General features: G+C 43.9%; 1 protein-coding gene across 1 annotated transcript in view; it reads left to right on the top strand.

Annotated features, from left to right (window-relative positions):
• The window catches only part of MAST4 (microtubule associated serine/threonine kinase family member 4), a 373,102-nt gene that overhangs the window by 129,809 nt on the left and 225,312 nt on the right, over positions 1–17,981 (top strand). The window contains exon 4 of the mRNA XM_084833380.1: positions 9,262–9,293. Within this exon, the coding sequence (XP_084689506.1) occupies positions 9,262–9,293 (32 nt within the window). The remainder of the gene's footprint in view (positions 1–9,261; positions 9,294–17,981) is intronic.

A 17,981-nucleotide genomic window follows, 5' to 3' on the forward strand; every position in this document is an offset into this window, starting at 1 on the left:
TTGCTCTTGTAAATCAACATGACTGTGACATTCTGTAGACTGGCTATGAACAACGATGTAGAATTAACATCTGATAGTATATTTTTAGACGAGCTGTAGTTATTCATGTTTGGGTTTTTTTTCTTTAAAGGTCCTAATAGTCTTTCAAATGTGGCCCTTGGGAGGAATTTCTTGAAGCATATTTAGATTAACTGTAAAAAAACTTTGGGATTATTTGAGTGTTTGTAGACATTGCCACTTCCAACAGTACAAGAGGCAACTCTACACATGGCCATCACCAGATGGTCAATATTGAAATCAGATTGATTATGTGCTTTGCATCCAAAGATGGAGAAGCTCTATACAGTCAGTAAAAACAAGACCTGGAGCTGACTGTGGCTCAGATCATGAGCTTCTTGTTGCAAAATTTCGGCTTAAATTGAAGAACGTAGGGAAAACCACTAAACCATTCAGGTATGACCTAAATCATATCCCTTATGAATATACAGTGGAGGTGAGGAATAGATTTAAGGGATTAGACCTGATAGACAGAGTGCCTGTGGAACTATGGACAGAGGTCCGTAACATTGTTCAGGAGGCAGCAACTCAATCCATCCCAAAGAAAAAGAAATGCAAGAAAGCCAAGTGGCTGTCTAAGGAGGCTTTACAAGTCGCTGAGGAAAGAAGGGAAGCGAAAAGCAAGGGAGAAAGGGGAAGATATATCCAACTGAATGCAGAGTTCCAGAGAATAGCAAGGAGAGACGAGAAGGCCTTCTTAAATGAACAATGCAAAGAAATCGAAGAAAACAACAGAATGGGAAAGACTAGAGATCTCTTCAAGAAAATTGGAGATCTCAAGGGAATGTTTTGTGCAAAGACGGGCATGATAAAGGACAAAGAAGGCAGGGACCTAACAGAAGCAGATGAGATTAAGAAGAGGTGGAAAGAATACACAGAAGAACGATACAGGAAAGATAGCCATGATAGTGCGGTCACTGAACTTGAGCCGGACATCCTCGAGAGTGAAGTCAAGTGGGCCTTAGGAAGCATTACTAACAACAAAGCTAGCGGAGATGACAGTACTCCAGCAGAGCTATTTAAAATCCTAAAAGATGATGCTGTTAAAGTGCTGCATTCAATATGCCAACAAATTTGGAACACTCAGCAGTGGCCACAAGACTGGAAAAGGTCAGTTTACATTCCAATTCCAAAGAAGGGCAACGCCAAAGAGTGTTCAGACTACCGCACAGTTGCGCTCATTTCACATGCCAGCAAGGTGATGCTCAAAATCCTACAAGCTAGGCTTCAGCAGTATGTGAACTGAGAACTACCAGAAGTACAAGCTGGGTTTCGAAGAGGCAGAGGAACTAGAGATCAAATCGCCAACTTTCGCTGGATCATGGAGAAAGCAAGAAAACGTCTATTTCTGCTTCATTGACTACGCTAAAGCCTTTGATTGTGTGGATCACAACAAACTCTGGCAAATTCTGAAAGAGATGGGGGTACCAGACCACCTTACCTGTCTCCTGAGAAACCTGTACGAGGGTCAAGAAGCAACAGTAAGAACAAGACATGGAACAACCGATTGGTTCAAAATTGGGAAAGGAGTACGACAAGGCTGCATATTGTCACCCTGCTTATTTAACTTATATGCAGAGTACATCATGAGAAATGCCGGGTTGGATGAATCACTGGTCGGAATTAAGATTGCCGGGAGAATTATCAACAACCTCAGATATGCAGATGATACCACCCTAATGGCAGCAAGCGAAGATCCCTAAAGAGCCTCTTGTGGAGGGTGAAAGAGGAGAGTGCAAAAGCAGGTTTGAAACTCAACATTAAAAAAAGAAGATCATGGCATCTGGCCCCATTACTTCCTGGTATGTGGAAAGGGAAGAAATGGAAGCAGTGACAGATTTTACTTTCTTGGGCTCCAAGATCACCGCAGATGGTGACTGTAGCCATGAAATTAAAAGATGCTAGCTCCTTGGGAGGGATGCTGTGGCAAACCTAGACAGCATAGTAAGAAGCAGAGACATCACCTTGCCGACAAAGGTCCGTCTAATCAAAGCTATGGTTTGCCCAGTAGTAACGTATGGCTGTTAGGGATGTACGAAAGTCACTTACCTTTCCGCAGCTTGGCTTCGCGGTGGGGGGGAGGCGCTTCGCTTTTCCCCCTGAAGTTCAGGCGAGGGGGGGGAGGCGTCCCGCCTCGCCCGGCTGAAATTCAGGCCGGGGGGGAGGCGCCCCGCCTCGCCCGGTCGAAATTCAGGCCGGGGAGAAGCGCCCTGTCTCACGGGCCGCGAAACTATTTATTTATTTATTTATTTATTGCATTTATATCCCGCCTTTTTTCCTCTTGCAAGGAACCCAAGGCGGCTTACATTATCCTCCTCCTCCATTTTATCCTCACAACAACAACCCTGTGAGGTAGGCTGGGCTGAGAGTCTGTGACTGGCCCAAGGTCACCCAGTGAGCTTCCATGGCCGAGTGGGGACTAGAACCCAGAACTCCCGGCTCCCAGTCCAACACTCTTGCCACTGCAAAAAAAAAAGTCCCCGTGATAGGCTATGTGACAACTTACGTAGCCTATCACAGCTAGATTTCCAAAGTCAGCCATGATAGGCTACGTAAATCATTACGTAGCCTATCACGGGTGTTTTGGGTTTTTTTTGCAATGGTGGCGGCAGCCGGTTGGGAGACCGGCCGCTGCCCCCGCCCGCGCCGAACCGCCGCCGAACCACCGCCGGGACACGCCGCCGAGAGGGACATTTGCAGGAGGTAAGTCCCGTTCCGGGGGGGGGCGCGGTGGAGAATTTCCCAACCAACTTCGGGGGGCTGAATGCGTCGGCGCTCGGCCTCCCGAAGATTCGGGGAGAAATTCTCCACCATCCCTAATTGGCTGTGAGAGCTGGACTATAAGCTGAAGAATTGATGCTTTCGAACTGTGGTGCTGCAGAAGACTCTTATGAGTCTCCTGGACTGCAAGGAGGTCAAATCAGTCCATCCTAAAGGAAATCAACCCTGAGTGCTCATTGGAAGGACAGATACTGAAGCTGAAGCTCAAATATTTTGGCACCTAATGTGAAGAGAAAACTCTCTGGAAAAGACCCTGATGCTGGGAAAGACTGAAGCCAAAAGGAGAAGGGGCCGGCAGAGGATGAGATGGCTAGATGCATCACTGATGCAATGAATATGGACTTGAGCACGCTGCGGGAGAGAGCGCAGGACAGGAAGGCCTGGCATGCTATGGTCCATGGGGTCATGAAGAGTCGGACACAACTGAACGACTGAACAACAACAAAGACATTGCCACTACAGCAGAAAGAAGATTTACAGTGTTTCTGAAAGCTTCCTCATATCTACAACATTAGCCATCTCTTTAGCAGTTTATGAACATTGTAGTTTTTATTGATTCCAGGGAATAGGACCCAGCAGCAAACAATAAAAGTTGATGGCCCCTCTTCCCTTTTATATAAGGGTGTCAAGATCAATATTTTGAATTTACAGTAATTTACTGGTAATGGGTAAACAAACGGAAATAATTGTAGTCTCTTGTGGATTACAGCTAGGCATATATTCTTTTCATCTGTTCTGTGTTGTAGATGAAAATTTTTGTTCTAGCAACTGGAAATGCTGCTAAATGCTTAGACTATGTGCCTTATGTATCAATGGGTTTGGTAAGATAGCATACCCATAGTGTTCTGAAATGTGACAAACAGATTTCATTTACTATAGACTATATTGTGTGTTTGAGACACTTTACCCTTAAAGGCCCTTTGGCCCCTTTAATATTGTTGGACTTTGGCTGTTCTCTGGGTGTATGGTTCTCAAGCTGTCTGACTTTCAGATGTCTAGGGTTCCCTCTTTATATGTGTTTATACACACACACACACACACACACACACGGTGGGGGAGTGGGGAAAATAAATGAGATGTACAATAATATAAACTGATATACTGCATGTAAAAGTGTGACATTAAAATCAATATAGATAAGCAAATTATACTGTTAAGGAAGTGTTCAAAAGTTGCAGGACAGTGCCACAATTACAAAATGATTTCTGCACTGCACTTTGGTAGGCTTGTCTACCAATCCATTCCAAACATTCTTAATTGTGAACAGAGCCAGAACAGGCTCCAGTTTCAGTACAAAGGTAGCTTTTCAAGGGCCATAGAATGAAGAACCACTGGAACTTGTTCTGCATACTTCCCTCTGCAGCTGTGTCCAGATAACCAAATTGCTCTTTTATTTGACAAGATCATTTACGGAGATTAGAAGTTTTTTAAAAAATGCTGTATTCAGGGAACCAGATGTGGCAGCATTTCTAGACTTTTGTTTCCAGTTGATGATTTCATGCAACATTAAGAGAAAATGTGGGTGTGTCCACGCATACATAACCAAGCAAAGGGCTGGATGTGCCGGGTCTTGTCTGATCTCAGAAGCTAAGCAGGGTCAGCCCAGGTTTGGATGGATGGGAGACCTCCTGAGAATCAGGCTTCCTGCACTGAGCAGGGGGTTGGAATCAGTGGTCTTGTAGGCCCCTTCCAACCCTATGATTCTATGATCAATGATCTATAATGTTAGTTAGCCCACTATAGTTTAGTTACAGTGTGCTGGGCAAAAGTGCAGTCTTCTCTCTGAGATTATTCTTACTATAAATGAGTAACAAAGCTATTGTGGGGCGGGGGGATTTTTCAGCCCCTCCCACTTTGCCTGTGGCTCCTGTCTACCACTGGAATATGGGCCCTAAGAGCGTCTTCAGAATGGAATTTGGCCCTCAGGCTGAAAAGGTTGTCACCCCTGCAGTAGGGTCATGTGTACTTGGAGCAATGTTTTAAGTTGCAACATCCTGTAAGCCTTTTTGGGCAGGATAATACTAGCTTTAAGTCAGGCTTGGGCCAGGTCAGGAAGTCATTGGGCTTTAATATGAAGATATGATGGAAGGATATGCATCCAGAGCTACACATCACATATGCCGTATGTTCTCTGCAGGTTGTACTTACTAATAAGCAATTTAAATTGTGATATTCTTATTATATATGTAAGGAAATAGTGCCTTCATATGAACTTGTACTCATTAATGGTGAAGTACACTTCTAAATGATGGGTATGTTAAAATATTAAATCAAAAGTATTTAAAGAACTCTGTAATTGGCTGTAAGACACAAGATGCAAGAGGCCCAAGGAAAATGGGATTATATCCATGCCCCCACCCCCAAGAGATATTGGTAATCATCTTACCTTATGGTTCTATAATATAGGAAGCCAGGAGTGTCCTTTCAGACCTTTTGGCTCCAGAGTTGGAAATGTATTCTCATGTAATGTGTGTTATCTCATGTTTTGGTAGCTTCTGTCACAATAATTATTTTAGTCTTTTAAGGTGCCATAAGAATATTCATTTTTTTCATGAAGTTGTTGAAGATAGTCTTTCCCATCAATAAACTAATCTTTGCCAAACAGATAAGAGGAACCTGTGAGTGACACCAGACACCTCCCACCTCTTCTACTCCAACCCTTCCCTTTCCCCTTTGCAGCTGAGATTCACCATGTTTCTTGGTCTTTTCCCAGTCTGAGGGCAACCCCGTCCCCCTCAGGCATCATACTTTCATTGTAGGTCATATCTGCTTGCCCTGGCCTTTTTCCTCATTCCATTTCACAAGATAAAATTTGAAGAGTAAATTGCTTAAGGTATAATTGTTAATAATTCAAGTTTTCCTAAGTGCATCAAAAGCAAGAACTCAGCCAGAGAGGCAGTAGGTTTAACATTTAAGATTATAAAGGTGTAACAAAAATACAGAAGAAAAGATAAAAGATGGGGGAAGTGGAATTAATTCTTTGTATGTGTTTTCACTGGAGAAGATATTAGACCAAAGCCCACAGCTGTATTGTCAGTTTTGTGACAGTGTAATTGAAGAACTATGTCAAATAGGGGCAACAAAAGATGACATTTTAGACAAGTAGTGGGAGGAGGGGATGAGAAAGTTACATCACCAGTCTGGATAGCATTCACCCAAAAGTTATTAAGGGCTCAATCCCATGGGGATAGTCGGCTGCCTCCGAACTCGGAGGTGACTGACTGTCCAATGCAGGGAGGGCGGAGTGCAGAGGGGATCTTCTCTGCACTCCAGCTGCCCTGCATTTGCAGCTAGATGGCTGATTCCGGCTGTCTAGCCAGGGCGCCTCAGAGTGTGTGGGGGTGAAAGATGGATGACGCATAGGAAGTGTCCGCTCCGCCCCCAGGAATGCCCCCCTTTTCGGCTGCTCTGCGCTGCTCTTACAAATGCAGAGCCGGGGACAAACCGTGCCACCTATGAGGCGTCGGGGAAGGAGGTGGGAAGTCAGTTTTCTGGTAACTGACCTCAGAGCACTGGCTCTGAGCTTGCTTCCAAGAAAATGAAAAATCCTATGGCTGTCTAGACGCTGTCTAGCGGCCATAGGATTGCACCCTCAGAGTATAATCCTATGGATGTTTAGATAGAAAAAGTTCCTACAACTCCCAGCATGTCCCAACCAGCCATAGGACTTTTTTTCTGGCTAAAGATGCATAGGATTGTGCCCGAAATAAGTTATGCGCAGTGGATGAAAATTACTAACTTTATATATACACTGATAGGATCTTAAATAGGCGTGGCTGCCCATGAAAAAAAAATCTGATGATCATAGTGAAAAAGTATCCAAAATATTGGTTCCATGTTGTGCAGCAGGGAAAAAGAAAAAACAACAACTTAAAATTGGGAAGAACTCCAATACTACCACATAAAATTTGGTGCAGCCACATTTAGAATATTGGGAATAGTTCTCATTGCCCCACTCTCAAAACATGTTGTATAGAGCTGAAGAAATTGTAGAAAGTGGCAGCCAAATCAAGAAAGGCGTTAGAGCATTTTCCCAATGGAAATGGGCTTATGAAGCTGGTGCTTTTCAGGACTGGAAGGGTGGACAACATAGTAGAAGTTCAGAAAACTTTGAAGTGTGTGACGTGAATACACAAATATTTGCTCTCAAAATACTAGAACCTAATTCAAGATGAGGAAAAGATTTCTTCAAGAATGTGTTAATTGCCACAAAATTAGGTGATGGCCACTGGATGTTCTAATACTTAAGAGAGTATTAGAACAATTAGTGGAGCTCAACATCAGTGGCATTTAGCCATGACAGCTAAACATGGAACTGTGTATTCCTCTAACTAATTAGATGCTGAGTGCAAAGATCACAGAATGGCCAAATCCATCATGCTGTGTTTGTGAGCTTCCCAGAGGTGTCAGATGGACCTTTGATCTCATCTGGAAATGTAATCATTATATTCTTAAGGCTGCAGTCGCACCCACACTTACATGGGAGTAAATCTCATTGAACTCAGTGGGTACAATGAATTTACATCTGTGTAAACCTACATAGGATTGCACTATAAAAGAATATAGAGTAGTACAGTCTCTTTTTCTAGAAACAGAATATTCTGAGGTATTTTGGTGCACATCAAGCTGCCCTGAATGCCATTATTTGGTAGAAATGCAGAATATAAATAAGACCAAGAACTCCCGGTAGATAACACCACTCCTCCTCCGATCCCCAGCCCTCAGCTGCTGTGCATACGAAAACCCGTCTGGGCACATGGCTGCCAGAGCTAGAGCAGCGGCCTCAGCCAGCCAGGTCTCCGTAATACATGCCAGGCCTGCACCCTCATCCAGGATCATGTCATGGATGAGGGAGGTTTTCTGGGTAACAGACCTGGCATTGCAGAGCAGCAAACAAAGGCCAGAAGATGGAGTCACGCCTCCCCCAACCATCCTTTGGCTCTGGACAGGCCCAGAGCAGGGGACAGATATTACACATCTCTCCCTTGTTCCCCTTACCTGGCATGGCCTGCCCCTAGCATTTAATTGTGCTGGAATCATACCAATAAAAGAAAAAGGTTAAAAATAATGTAGGCCTTACACATGGGCTTACAATTTAATGGACGCAATACAAAAGAAACTAGGAAATAGGGTGGGGCAGGAAAACTAAGTCAGTCTCTAATTACAATTGGAAGTTTAAATACCTTGTTTATATACCACAGTGTGATAGTGGGAGAATGAAAAGAGGGAAGACATAACTTATACATTTTTTGCTACACTGTACTGGATGTTTTCAAGCATATGAAAACTGAACATTGACATTTTATTTTGAATTCAGCACTGTGATACAGAAAGGAAAAATATGGAGAAATATTTTCTCTTAAAAATGAAGTTAGTTTACTTCATTTATTGACTTACATATTTATTGGATACGTGTTGGAGTTGCCATGCTTTATTTTAAGGTTTATTCTAAAATGGTATTTTCTGTGCTTGGTTTCAAAATTGGTATTTCTGTGTATCAGTATCCTAGATATGAAATTTTAGTTTTTAAAAACTCTCAGATCTCAAACATATCTTTATTACTTTCTAGTTATTTTAAGTGTTACATCTTATCTTGAATTCAGATTTCTAAATTCAAGGATGATCAGCAAGAATTTTAAAAGCCTTAAGTCGCATATTATTCAGACAGTGCACTCATTAATTTTTGTTTACATTATCTTGCTGCGCAGTTGCATAAATGTGTACTATTGTCTTGCATTAAGGCTTTTAGGGCACAATCTTATTCATGTTCAGACAGAAACAAGTCCTACATCTTCCAGCATCCCACAGCCAGCCATGCTGCCTGGTGGATGCTGGGAGTTGTAGGAGTTATTTTTGTCTGTAAAATGGTATATATTGGGTTGAATCCAGATTTAGTCATGGTTACAGTAGACCCATTGAACTCAGTGATTGCCACTGATTTCAGTGGGTCTGCCCTAAGCATAAGTACATCTGGATCCAGCCCAATAATATTTCATAAGAGTTACTTCCACATGCCATAAAGGTGAGCTGTCAAGGTTATCTGGGGTATTTTATAATATGTGCCAGACTGAATATTCCCTAGTAGGCAGGATGTTTGCCTTGGAATTTTTTGAAGTGAACCATCGAGCCTCACTCCCCACCAAAGATTTGGTAATCTATAACGAGATCCCTGATTGCAAAATTCTTTGCCTGAGAAAGCACAGGTGTTGTGTAGTGACGATCTAGGAGCAAATGACTAAGACAGTCTGTATTTTGGTATAAAATAGTGCACAAAGGACTATGCAGATTTTTTAATTAATCTTAGTCGGGGCTAAAGAAGGTTAAACCATTAATAAACCATTGTGGTGTTTAGGTACTTGATAAAAAGTATTCTTATTGTGCATTGGAAATTAATTGCTTAATGGTATTTTCCTTCCTTTGCAGAAGGAGCTGAGCCTTCCAAGGAGGGGAAGTTTGTAAGTAACCAATGTTCCTTCCTTTCATTGCGCTCAATGCGCTCTGCATGGGACTTGACAGTTCTTCAATATGTCTCTCTTCTTTCAGTGGCCAATGCAGTGAAGGTGTGAAGGTTAAATGTGGCAGTTGAATGTGCACAAAGAAAGCTGAGATTGTTCAGCAATGCCCTGAGGTCCTTATGCTCTATTGAATATTTCTACTGGTATAATTTAGTGATCTTTAGTAAAGGAAGGATTGCAAAAGACTTACACGTTATCCATAAGGCTATTAGCTAAAAATAAAAAGTTCCTTGGGTTTCTGTTATTATTTGAATTTCCTCTAGTAACTGCATTAATAGTTGACATTTTGTGCACAGCTAAATATGATTTGATTTTAATATTAGACTTTAAATAGAGAAAATTGTTATTGTGTGGCCTATATAAACATTGTAATTTTTTTTAAATGATGGCAAAAGAAGTGTAATTAAATGAATTCGAACTTAGGTTATTCAGTATAATATTTGAACACTGAAAGTAATGATTGTGTTTAGAACCTTGGAAGCATCCATTTTTACTGGTTTGGAAAATCAATGAATATATTGTGCCGATACCTAATGGTTAACTGCATTGTGTAAGTTCATGTACTTTTTCATTTCTCTTACTGTGCAATCCTATGTACTTTTACTCAAATGTAATTCTCACAGTGTTCAACGTGTCTCACTTTCAGGTAAGTGAGCATAGGTTTACAGCCGAAGTGCATTTTAAGCTATTATATTTTATAGTCTGTGTTAGTTGGTTGTGTTAGTTGGACATTTCTTCTAAGAATGCATAGGGAAGATTGATAGTGTACAGTGGGGAGCTGACCTATAATTCCTATTGATCATTTCTGTAATAGCTACCCATTACAGAACTCCTAAATTTAACACATTATACAATTCAGTGACTTCAAACAAAATTTAACTAACAGTTCAGGGTTTTTAAAAAAAACTAAATCTTTTTATTTGCAACACAACAGTAACAACAACGGACAAATTAAAAAAGCAAAAAAAATGGGGGAGGGGATCATATTGTGAAACACAGAATAATCATTAACATCTCCCTTTATACAGGGAAAAGAAAAAAAAAGGAAAAGGAAAAAAAACCACAAGGAAGGGGAAAAAAAGAATTAGCATTTCCATTTCAAAAATATTTATTTATTACACGTGTACTCCGCCCAATAGCCAAAGCTCTCTTATATGGACTGCTTATACTAATGTATGTAATATATCTAAATAAGCATCCATATGACTTTGATGTTTGTAGGAGATATGCTCAGATGTTGCAAGAGCAGTAAGTTCTTCTTCATGGTCTCTGTGCGTCACACGTATGGGCTCTGCGCCTGTGCGGAGACTTGTTCAGGAAACTTCCAAGTTGAGCAAAATTTTGGTGGGAACCCCTCCCCCACCATCTATATTATATACTGCATGGGTTCCCACCTTCCCCTCAGTTCCTTTTCGACTGCTTCACAGTTACTTTGTAGGGAGCTTCTTTGACTTTTCAGTCAACGCTGAGCTATTTGCGTCTTTCATTCCTTTTTTCCTTTTTACTTGACTTTTCATCATTTGTTGTGTTTTAAAAAAAGAAAAGAAAAGAGGAGGAAGAAAGAGGACAAATAGAATCGCCTCATTGGTGATGCACCTCGCAGCTTATGGCCCCAAAGCCCCATTTAGAAAATGTACTGTTTGTGGCAGTAAAGTGCCTTCTTTGGATGGTCACTTTCTTTGCCTGATTTGTTTGGATGAATCCCAAAAGGTGGAATCTTGACATTACTGCCAATCTTTGTCAAAGCAGGTATGCAAGAATCCTTGACTAAAAGTGATTCTTTGGCAACGAGCCCTTCAGGTGGTAGACATGCCTAAGGCTCAGACACCTCGTGAGCAGCCCACTGCTACCCCTTCAACAAGCGGGAAGGAGTGATGGCCTCTACAGTTCAATCTTCTCCCCCTCTGCCAGTAACGGAGGCGGTTAGAATAGACCCACCAATACCGGGTAGAACTCTAACCCTTTCGGTGGCGAGAAATCTCTAAAAAGGCTAAACGCCCCAAACTGGCTGCTGACACCCCAGACAAGAAGAAGAAAGTCTTTAAATAGCAAGAGAAGGAGTGGGAGATCCCGCCTCCATCTCTTCTGCTTGACTCTCCTATACTCGCTGTGGCATCGCCCACACAAATAGTAGTTTTGCACCGATTTCTATGCCTTCTGAGGGTGAACTGAGAAACACACCACCTCTTCCATCCTGACCAGTTCTGGCAGATCAAGACTGAAGATCTAGGTCTTCAACACCACGCCATCAGGATGCATGCTTACAGTCTCCTCAGTACTGACTGACATTGTCCCTTCGATGAAGAGTCTTACCTCCTTCATATCGATATTTGGATCAGTACCAAATGGACTATCGGTGTGGACGTTGTGGTCGTTCTCGTTCTCCACCCTGTGACTGGGATTAGTATTCTGATCGGTCTTCTCATACTGTAGATCATAGTGAGATAAGGATTGGAGACTTAGAAGGGATCGAGACCTTTTTCTTGATGGTTTTAATTATTTGGGAGCAATCTCTCCATCTTAGGTTCCATTTCTGCCTGGGCAAGTTCCACAGTCAGAAGCCCAGGATATTTTCTTGCCTCCTCCACCAGTACCGAGGCGTACTACGTCTCTGGTATCACAAGAGTCCTGTTGGGATTGCCCTGCTCCTCCTCCAGTTCCACCACACAGTACTGGAGAGATGGTGCAAACACAAGCAGCACCATCACCTGACTCAGGAGAGGACTACCAGTCTGACTGTTCCTCCTGTTCTTCTGCCCCTCCTTCTATCTCATCTCCAGATGAGGTGGTGGAAACGAAGGATAGAGCCTCACCTACTGAAGACATGGAGCACTGAAGTACAACAACCTATTGAGCACCTTCATGACCCTGTATTTGATGCCATCATGACTGACATGTCTAGCCCAGTGGCCATTCCTTTTCTTCCAACTCTTTTACATACTGTACAACAGACTTGGAAGACACCTTCATCCATGGCCCCAACTTCAAAGAGACTTAAGTCCATGTATCGGGTTCAAGAGACAGATGTCTCTTTCCTCTCTGCACACCCCAAACCAAATTCAATAATTGTGGAGTCTGCTCAGGGACGCTCTCAAAAATCGCATGCTTCCCCTGTAGATAAGGAAGGCTGTAAGTTGGATCTTATGGGTCATCGCCTTTATTCCTCAGCAGCACTGGGACTTCAAGTTTCAAATTACCAGGCCATGATGGCCAGGTACCAATTGTTCCTTTGGGAAAAATGGATTCGCTTAGTGCTTACCTCCCAGAGGAGCAAAGCGAACTGGCAAGAATGTTTCACTCAGAGGTGTCCAAATTATCCTGCCAGCAGATAGACATGGCTCGACACCAAGCCGACTGAAATGCAAAGTTTATGGTTGGTTTGGTTGCTTTAAGATGACACGCTTGGCTCTACTCTGCTGGTCTAACTTAAGAGGCTAGTTCGAGAATAGAAGACTTGCCTTTTGATGGAGAGGGGTTATTTAATGCAAAAAACGACGAGCAAATGGATTCTGTGCAGAAGGCGAGAATTACTGCTCTTAAATGGGCATAGGCCAAATGTAACAACAACAGCAGCATGCCTCATACTAGGGATGTACGAATCCCTTACCTGGCTCCGTTCCAGGGATTCGCGGTGGGGGGAGGCAATCTGCCCCTCCCCCCGGAATCCTCCCTGGCCGGCTCCGCTCCACAGCGAGTCCACGCTGCTGGGCTACAGCCGCAAATGGCAGCTGCTGTAGCGGCCGCCATTTGCGTCCCTGCATTAGCCGTGATAGGCTACGTATATATTAACGTAGCCTATCACGAAAAGAGCAGGGACACAAATGGCATAGCGGCCGCCATGATAGGCTATGTAAATACTTACGTAGCCTACCACGGCTAATGTAGCGAGGGAAATGGCGTCTGTAGACTGGGGCTGCCATTCGCCCCTGCAGACGAGGTCAGCGGATGGCCGACAAAAGCTAGGGTCCATTCCGGGGAGGTTTCATGGGGTGGCGGGTGGGATTGCTCCGTTCCGCCACGGACTCCGAAGGGCCGGATTCTAAAGAATCTGGCCTCACTGGAGTCCGTGGTGGAATTCTCTAACATCCCTACCTCATACCGACCTCACAGTTGGTACTGCCAGCAGCAACCCTATCCCCCTAAACAACCTGGGGACTGAGCACTAGACACCAACCCCACCAACAGCAATGGAAGAACTACTCCTTTGCCAAGTATCAACAGAAAATGATGGGAGACAGGTCTTCTAGGTGTCACCTTTGACTCCAGCCCCTTTCCCCTAGGCATCGATCCTTATAATCTACCCTTTGAGGATCTCCTAAAAAACTTTTTTTGCAGCTTGGAGAAGAATAACATCAGACAAGTGGGTACTGGCTATTATTTGCCGAGGATACAGAATAGAATTCGACGCCCTTCCACTGTTAGGTTTGGTATGGACCTCACCACCTTCGAGAGTCCTGCAAGAAGAAACAAGATCTCTTCTAATGAAAGGAGCTATTCAGCGTCTTCACCCAAGAGTCGATACGGAGGGCTTTTTTTTCCAGGTACTTCACCATCCCCAAACAGGTTGGGGGCCTTCTTCCGGAACTGAACAAGTTTGTCATTACCAAGATATTCAGAATGACTACACTAGCTATGGTCCTACCACTTCTTCAAAAGGTCTCATGGTTTGCAACAGTTGAGCCCAAGGATGCGTATTTCCACGTAGCGATTGAAGAATCATACAGGAAATTCCTCCATTTTGCCATTGGTCCGGAGATCTTCCAGTTCAAAGTTCTGCCATTCAGATTGTCAGCCCCATGCGTGTTCACGAAGTGTATGGTGGTGGTTTGCGCTTACCTGCGCATCAAGGGCATAGAAGTATACCCATACATTGATGATTGCATTTTGATGGATGTATCAAGAGATGCTCTATCTCGTGCTATTGTAGTCATTTTGAACCTTCTCCAAGGACACTCAGGATCAACAAAGAGAAATCCCACCTTACTCCCATTGAAAGGGTCCAGTTCATAGGTGCTGTACTTGATTCAGGACTGGCAGGGTGTATCTTCCTTTAAATCGCTTCAAAGTCTTGATCAACCAGGTCACATCTCTATATTTTGAGCACCACACCAGGGCATGCATCAATCAATGCTGGCTGGGTTACAGGGCAGCGACGGTGTCAGTCATGTAGGGATGTCAGAGAAATCCGCTGCGGATTCAAATGAAGCCGGATTCTTTGGAATCGGGACCACTTACCTCCGCTCCAGGAGGACTGGAGGCGGAACGGCACTCAGCTGCTTCTTCAGCAGGATGTGCCCATAGATTTATACACAAAATAGAGCTATGAATCTTGCGTATAAGCCTACGGACACATAGTCTTACATGCAAGATTCATGACTCTATTTGTGTATAAGTCTGTGGGTACATCCTCCCAATGGCAATTTTTTTTTTTAAGACATGGCAATTGGCAGGGACAGGGAGGAGGCGAACGGCTCTGGATGGCAGGAGGGAAGGTAAGCTGCTTCCCCCCCCCTGGAATCTGAGCAGAGTGGAACCGCTCTGGAGGATTCTGGGGGGGAGGAACGGATCACCTCCCCCCCATGGATTCCCCACCAGAACAGATGGTGGGGAATCTGTAAACCCCTACAGTCATGTAGTGGGCCCGACTACAGATGAGACCTTTACAAAATTGGTTCATTTGAGCTTTCAATGCCACCGACAATGCATCTCTGGTCAGGCTTACAATACCAAGACATATCGCTCACACCTTGCCTTGGTGGATGGATCCTGCACATCTGACTCGGGGGATGCCATTTCTTCCCTCTCCTCCATCCAGGGACTTAACAACAGATGCTTCTTTACTAGGTTGGGGAGCTCATTGCGGTCCTCTCCAAACATAATGTTTATGATCTGCAACAAAGACTACGTCCCATATAAACTTTCTGGAGTTAATGGCAGTTTGGAAGGCTCTGTGTGCCTTTTAGCCATACCTTCTGTACTGACATGTCCAGATTCTCACAGACAGTACAACAGTATTATGGTACCTCAGCAAGCAAGGCAGAACACATTTCTCCAGTCTCCTTCACCTTACCATGGACATTTACAACTGGTCCATTGCGAGAGACATTCGTCTAACAGCTCTGCATGTTGCCAGAACAGACAGCATTCTAGCAGACTCTCTAAGTCACCTTCACCAGTGCTCGCACACGTGGCAATTGACCAGGACAGTTCTGGAAAAGATTTCAGAAAGTGGGGTCAACCCAAGGTAGATCTCTTTGCAACTTCCGAGAATGCAGTTTGTAAGAAATTTTGCTCCAGAGTAGGAATAGGCCAGGAAACCCTAGGCGATGCTTTTCTCCTGGAATGGAACGGAACTCTGTTCTCCCCTTTTCCTCCATTTCCACTTCTCACTAGAGCAGTTTCGAAAATCAGGGAGGATATGACTGCATCTTAATCACCCCATGGTGGCTGAGACAACCTTGGTTCCAGATACTGAGGGACCTGGCACAGGGACATTGTCTTCCGCTGACAGACAATCTTATCTCTCGGGACTAAGGTCAGGTTTGTCATCCTGATCTCTGCACTTTGAAACTCACAGCATGGAGGATTCTATATCGAAGGACCGTTCTTTGTCGATACCGAAGGACATACAGACAATTCTAGATGGAGCAAGGAAGCCATCAACATTCTGTTCCTACTCTGCCAAATGGGCTGCTTTTACCAAGTTTGCGGCTGCAGACAATTACAATCCTAACAACGTTTTGTTTTGTGTTTTCTCCAACACTTATACAGTAAAGGTCTGAAATACTCTTCTATTAGAGTTGATACCTCAGAGATATCTGCAATGACAGTTGACTTGAAGGGTTTTTCAATCTTCAGCCATCCTTCATGCAAACAGTTTCTGCGGGGACTTAAGAACTTAGCCCCCCATGAGAGATTTCATTCCTCAATGGGACTTGTCACTGGTACTTAACAGTCTAACATCGGTCCCATTCGAGCCTCTTGCTACCAACCCCTCTCTTGGAAGGTTGCTTTTTTTGGTAGGAATTACAACCTTGTGGAGAGATTGTGAACTCTCTGCTATATGGCTAGATCCCCTTATACCATTTTCCACAAGGAAAAAGTGATACTTAGGCCAGACATGGCTTTTCTCCCAAAGGCGGTGACAGTCTTCCATGTGAATCAGCCAATAGTTCTCCCTGCCTTCTTTCCCTCTCCAGCTTCTGATTTGGAGAAGAGACTACACACTTTAGATGTCCAGCAAGCCCTAGCTTTTTATAGATCAAGGACTGAATCTTTCTGTAAATCACAGTGCTTATTCCTATGCTACAGAGGACATAATAAGGGTTTGCCAGTATCTTCCCAGAGACTAGCATCCTGGATTGTACAGACTATTCGATTAGCATACCAAGTCTTGGGGAAGGACCTACCACCTCGAATCTGAGTGCATTCGACATGGGAAGTAGCAACTTCTATGGCCTTTGTAAGGGGGGTGCCTCTGGTGGACCTGTGCAAGGCAGCTACTTGGTCTAAACCCTCCAGTTTTATAAGACACTATAGATTGGACGTTTGGGCCTGATCCAACTGTGCTTCTGGCAGGACTGTGCTTTCATCAGTACTGCAGTGAGACACTGACCCACCCCTGGTTAGTCAGCTTATTATTTGCCCAAATGTGTCATGCACAGAGACCATGAAGAAGAAAGACAGGGTGCTTACCTGTAAATGTAGTTCTTCAAGTGGTCATCTGTGCATTCACACACACCCTTTCCCCACTTTGGTGTCAATCTTCGTATGTTATTGACACCGAGGTGTTTTCTCCTTGGACTCGTGACTGCCATTGCAGTCTTAAGGAAGTGAGGGGAAGGTGGGAATATAGGCGGTGCGGGAGGGGTTCCTTCCAAAACTTTGCTCAGCTTGGAAGTTTTCTGAACGTGTCTCCACACAGGCGCAGAGCCCATATGTGTGAATGCACAGAAGACCACTCGAACAACTACAGTTCCAGGTAAGCAACCTGTCTGTCTTCAGTCCATGAGGTGGTAGGTATTTTTCCTTCTAAACTTGGAATATAGGTCTCTTTGCAACTGTAAAAGCTCTCAGTATCCACTTTTGCTGTCCATCTGTTAATCCCCACATCACAGGGATGTAATTTAAAAGTGCATGTACATCTGCTGTTATCACAGATTTTTCAGGAACAAAAATTATATGAGCAATGACTTGCAACCAAAAAGAAGCCACTCTAGGATGAGCTCGATTTGATTTTTTGTTCCAGTCAGGAGAATGATCCGTGGGTGGAGGTTTTATCTGTCTCCATGTTGTCATGGATGGATCACTGTTTGGTCAGGGCTGGTGTCATGGCTACTAGCCACCTCTGCGGAGGTGGCCGACCAATTAAGATAGTCTATCTGTGAAGGCTGATAGATCCATTGCTATTCCAAAATGCCTTGTGGGGTTTCTTGGCTGGTGCTGCCGCCAGCCCTGTTGAGTCCCTGGTGTGGAATGAAGATCTGACCAGGGTTATTGTCATGGATGCTCCTAGACATCCTCTCCTACCTGCTTCCAAACAAACTCCGTGGTTTACAGAAGAACTGAGGGATCTGAAGCGGCAAGGACGACAACTAGAAAACCGATGGTAGAAAACTCAACTTGAAT

Source organism: Heloderma suspectum, chromosome 2, assembly GCF_057233095.1.
Source record: "Heloderma suspectum isolate Gila_16-S chromosome 2, 16-S_ref, whole genome shotgun sequence".
Classification (NCBI taxonomy): domain Eukaryota; kingdom Metazoa; phylum Chordata; class Lepidosauria; order Squamata; family Helodermatidae; genus Heloderma; species Heloderma suspectum.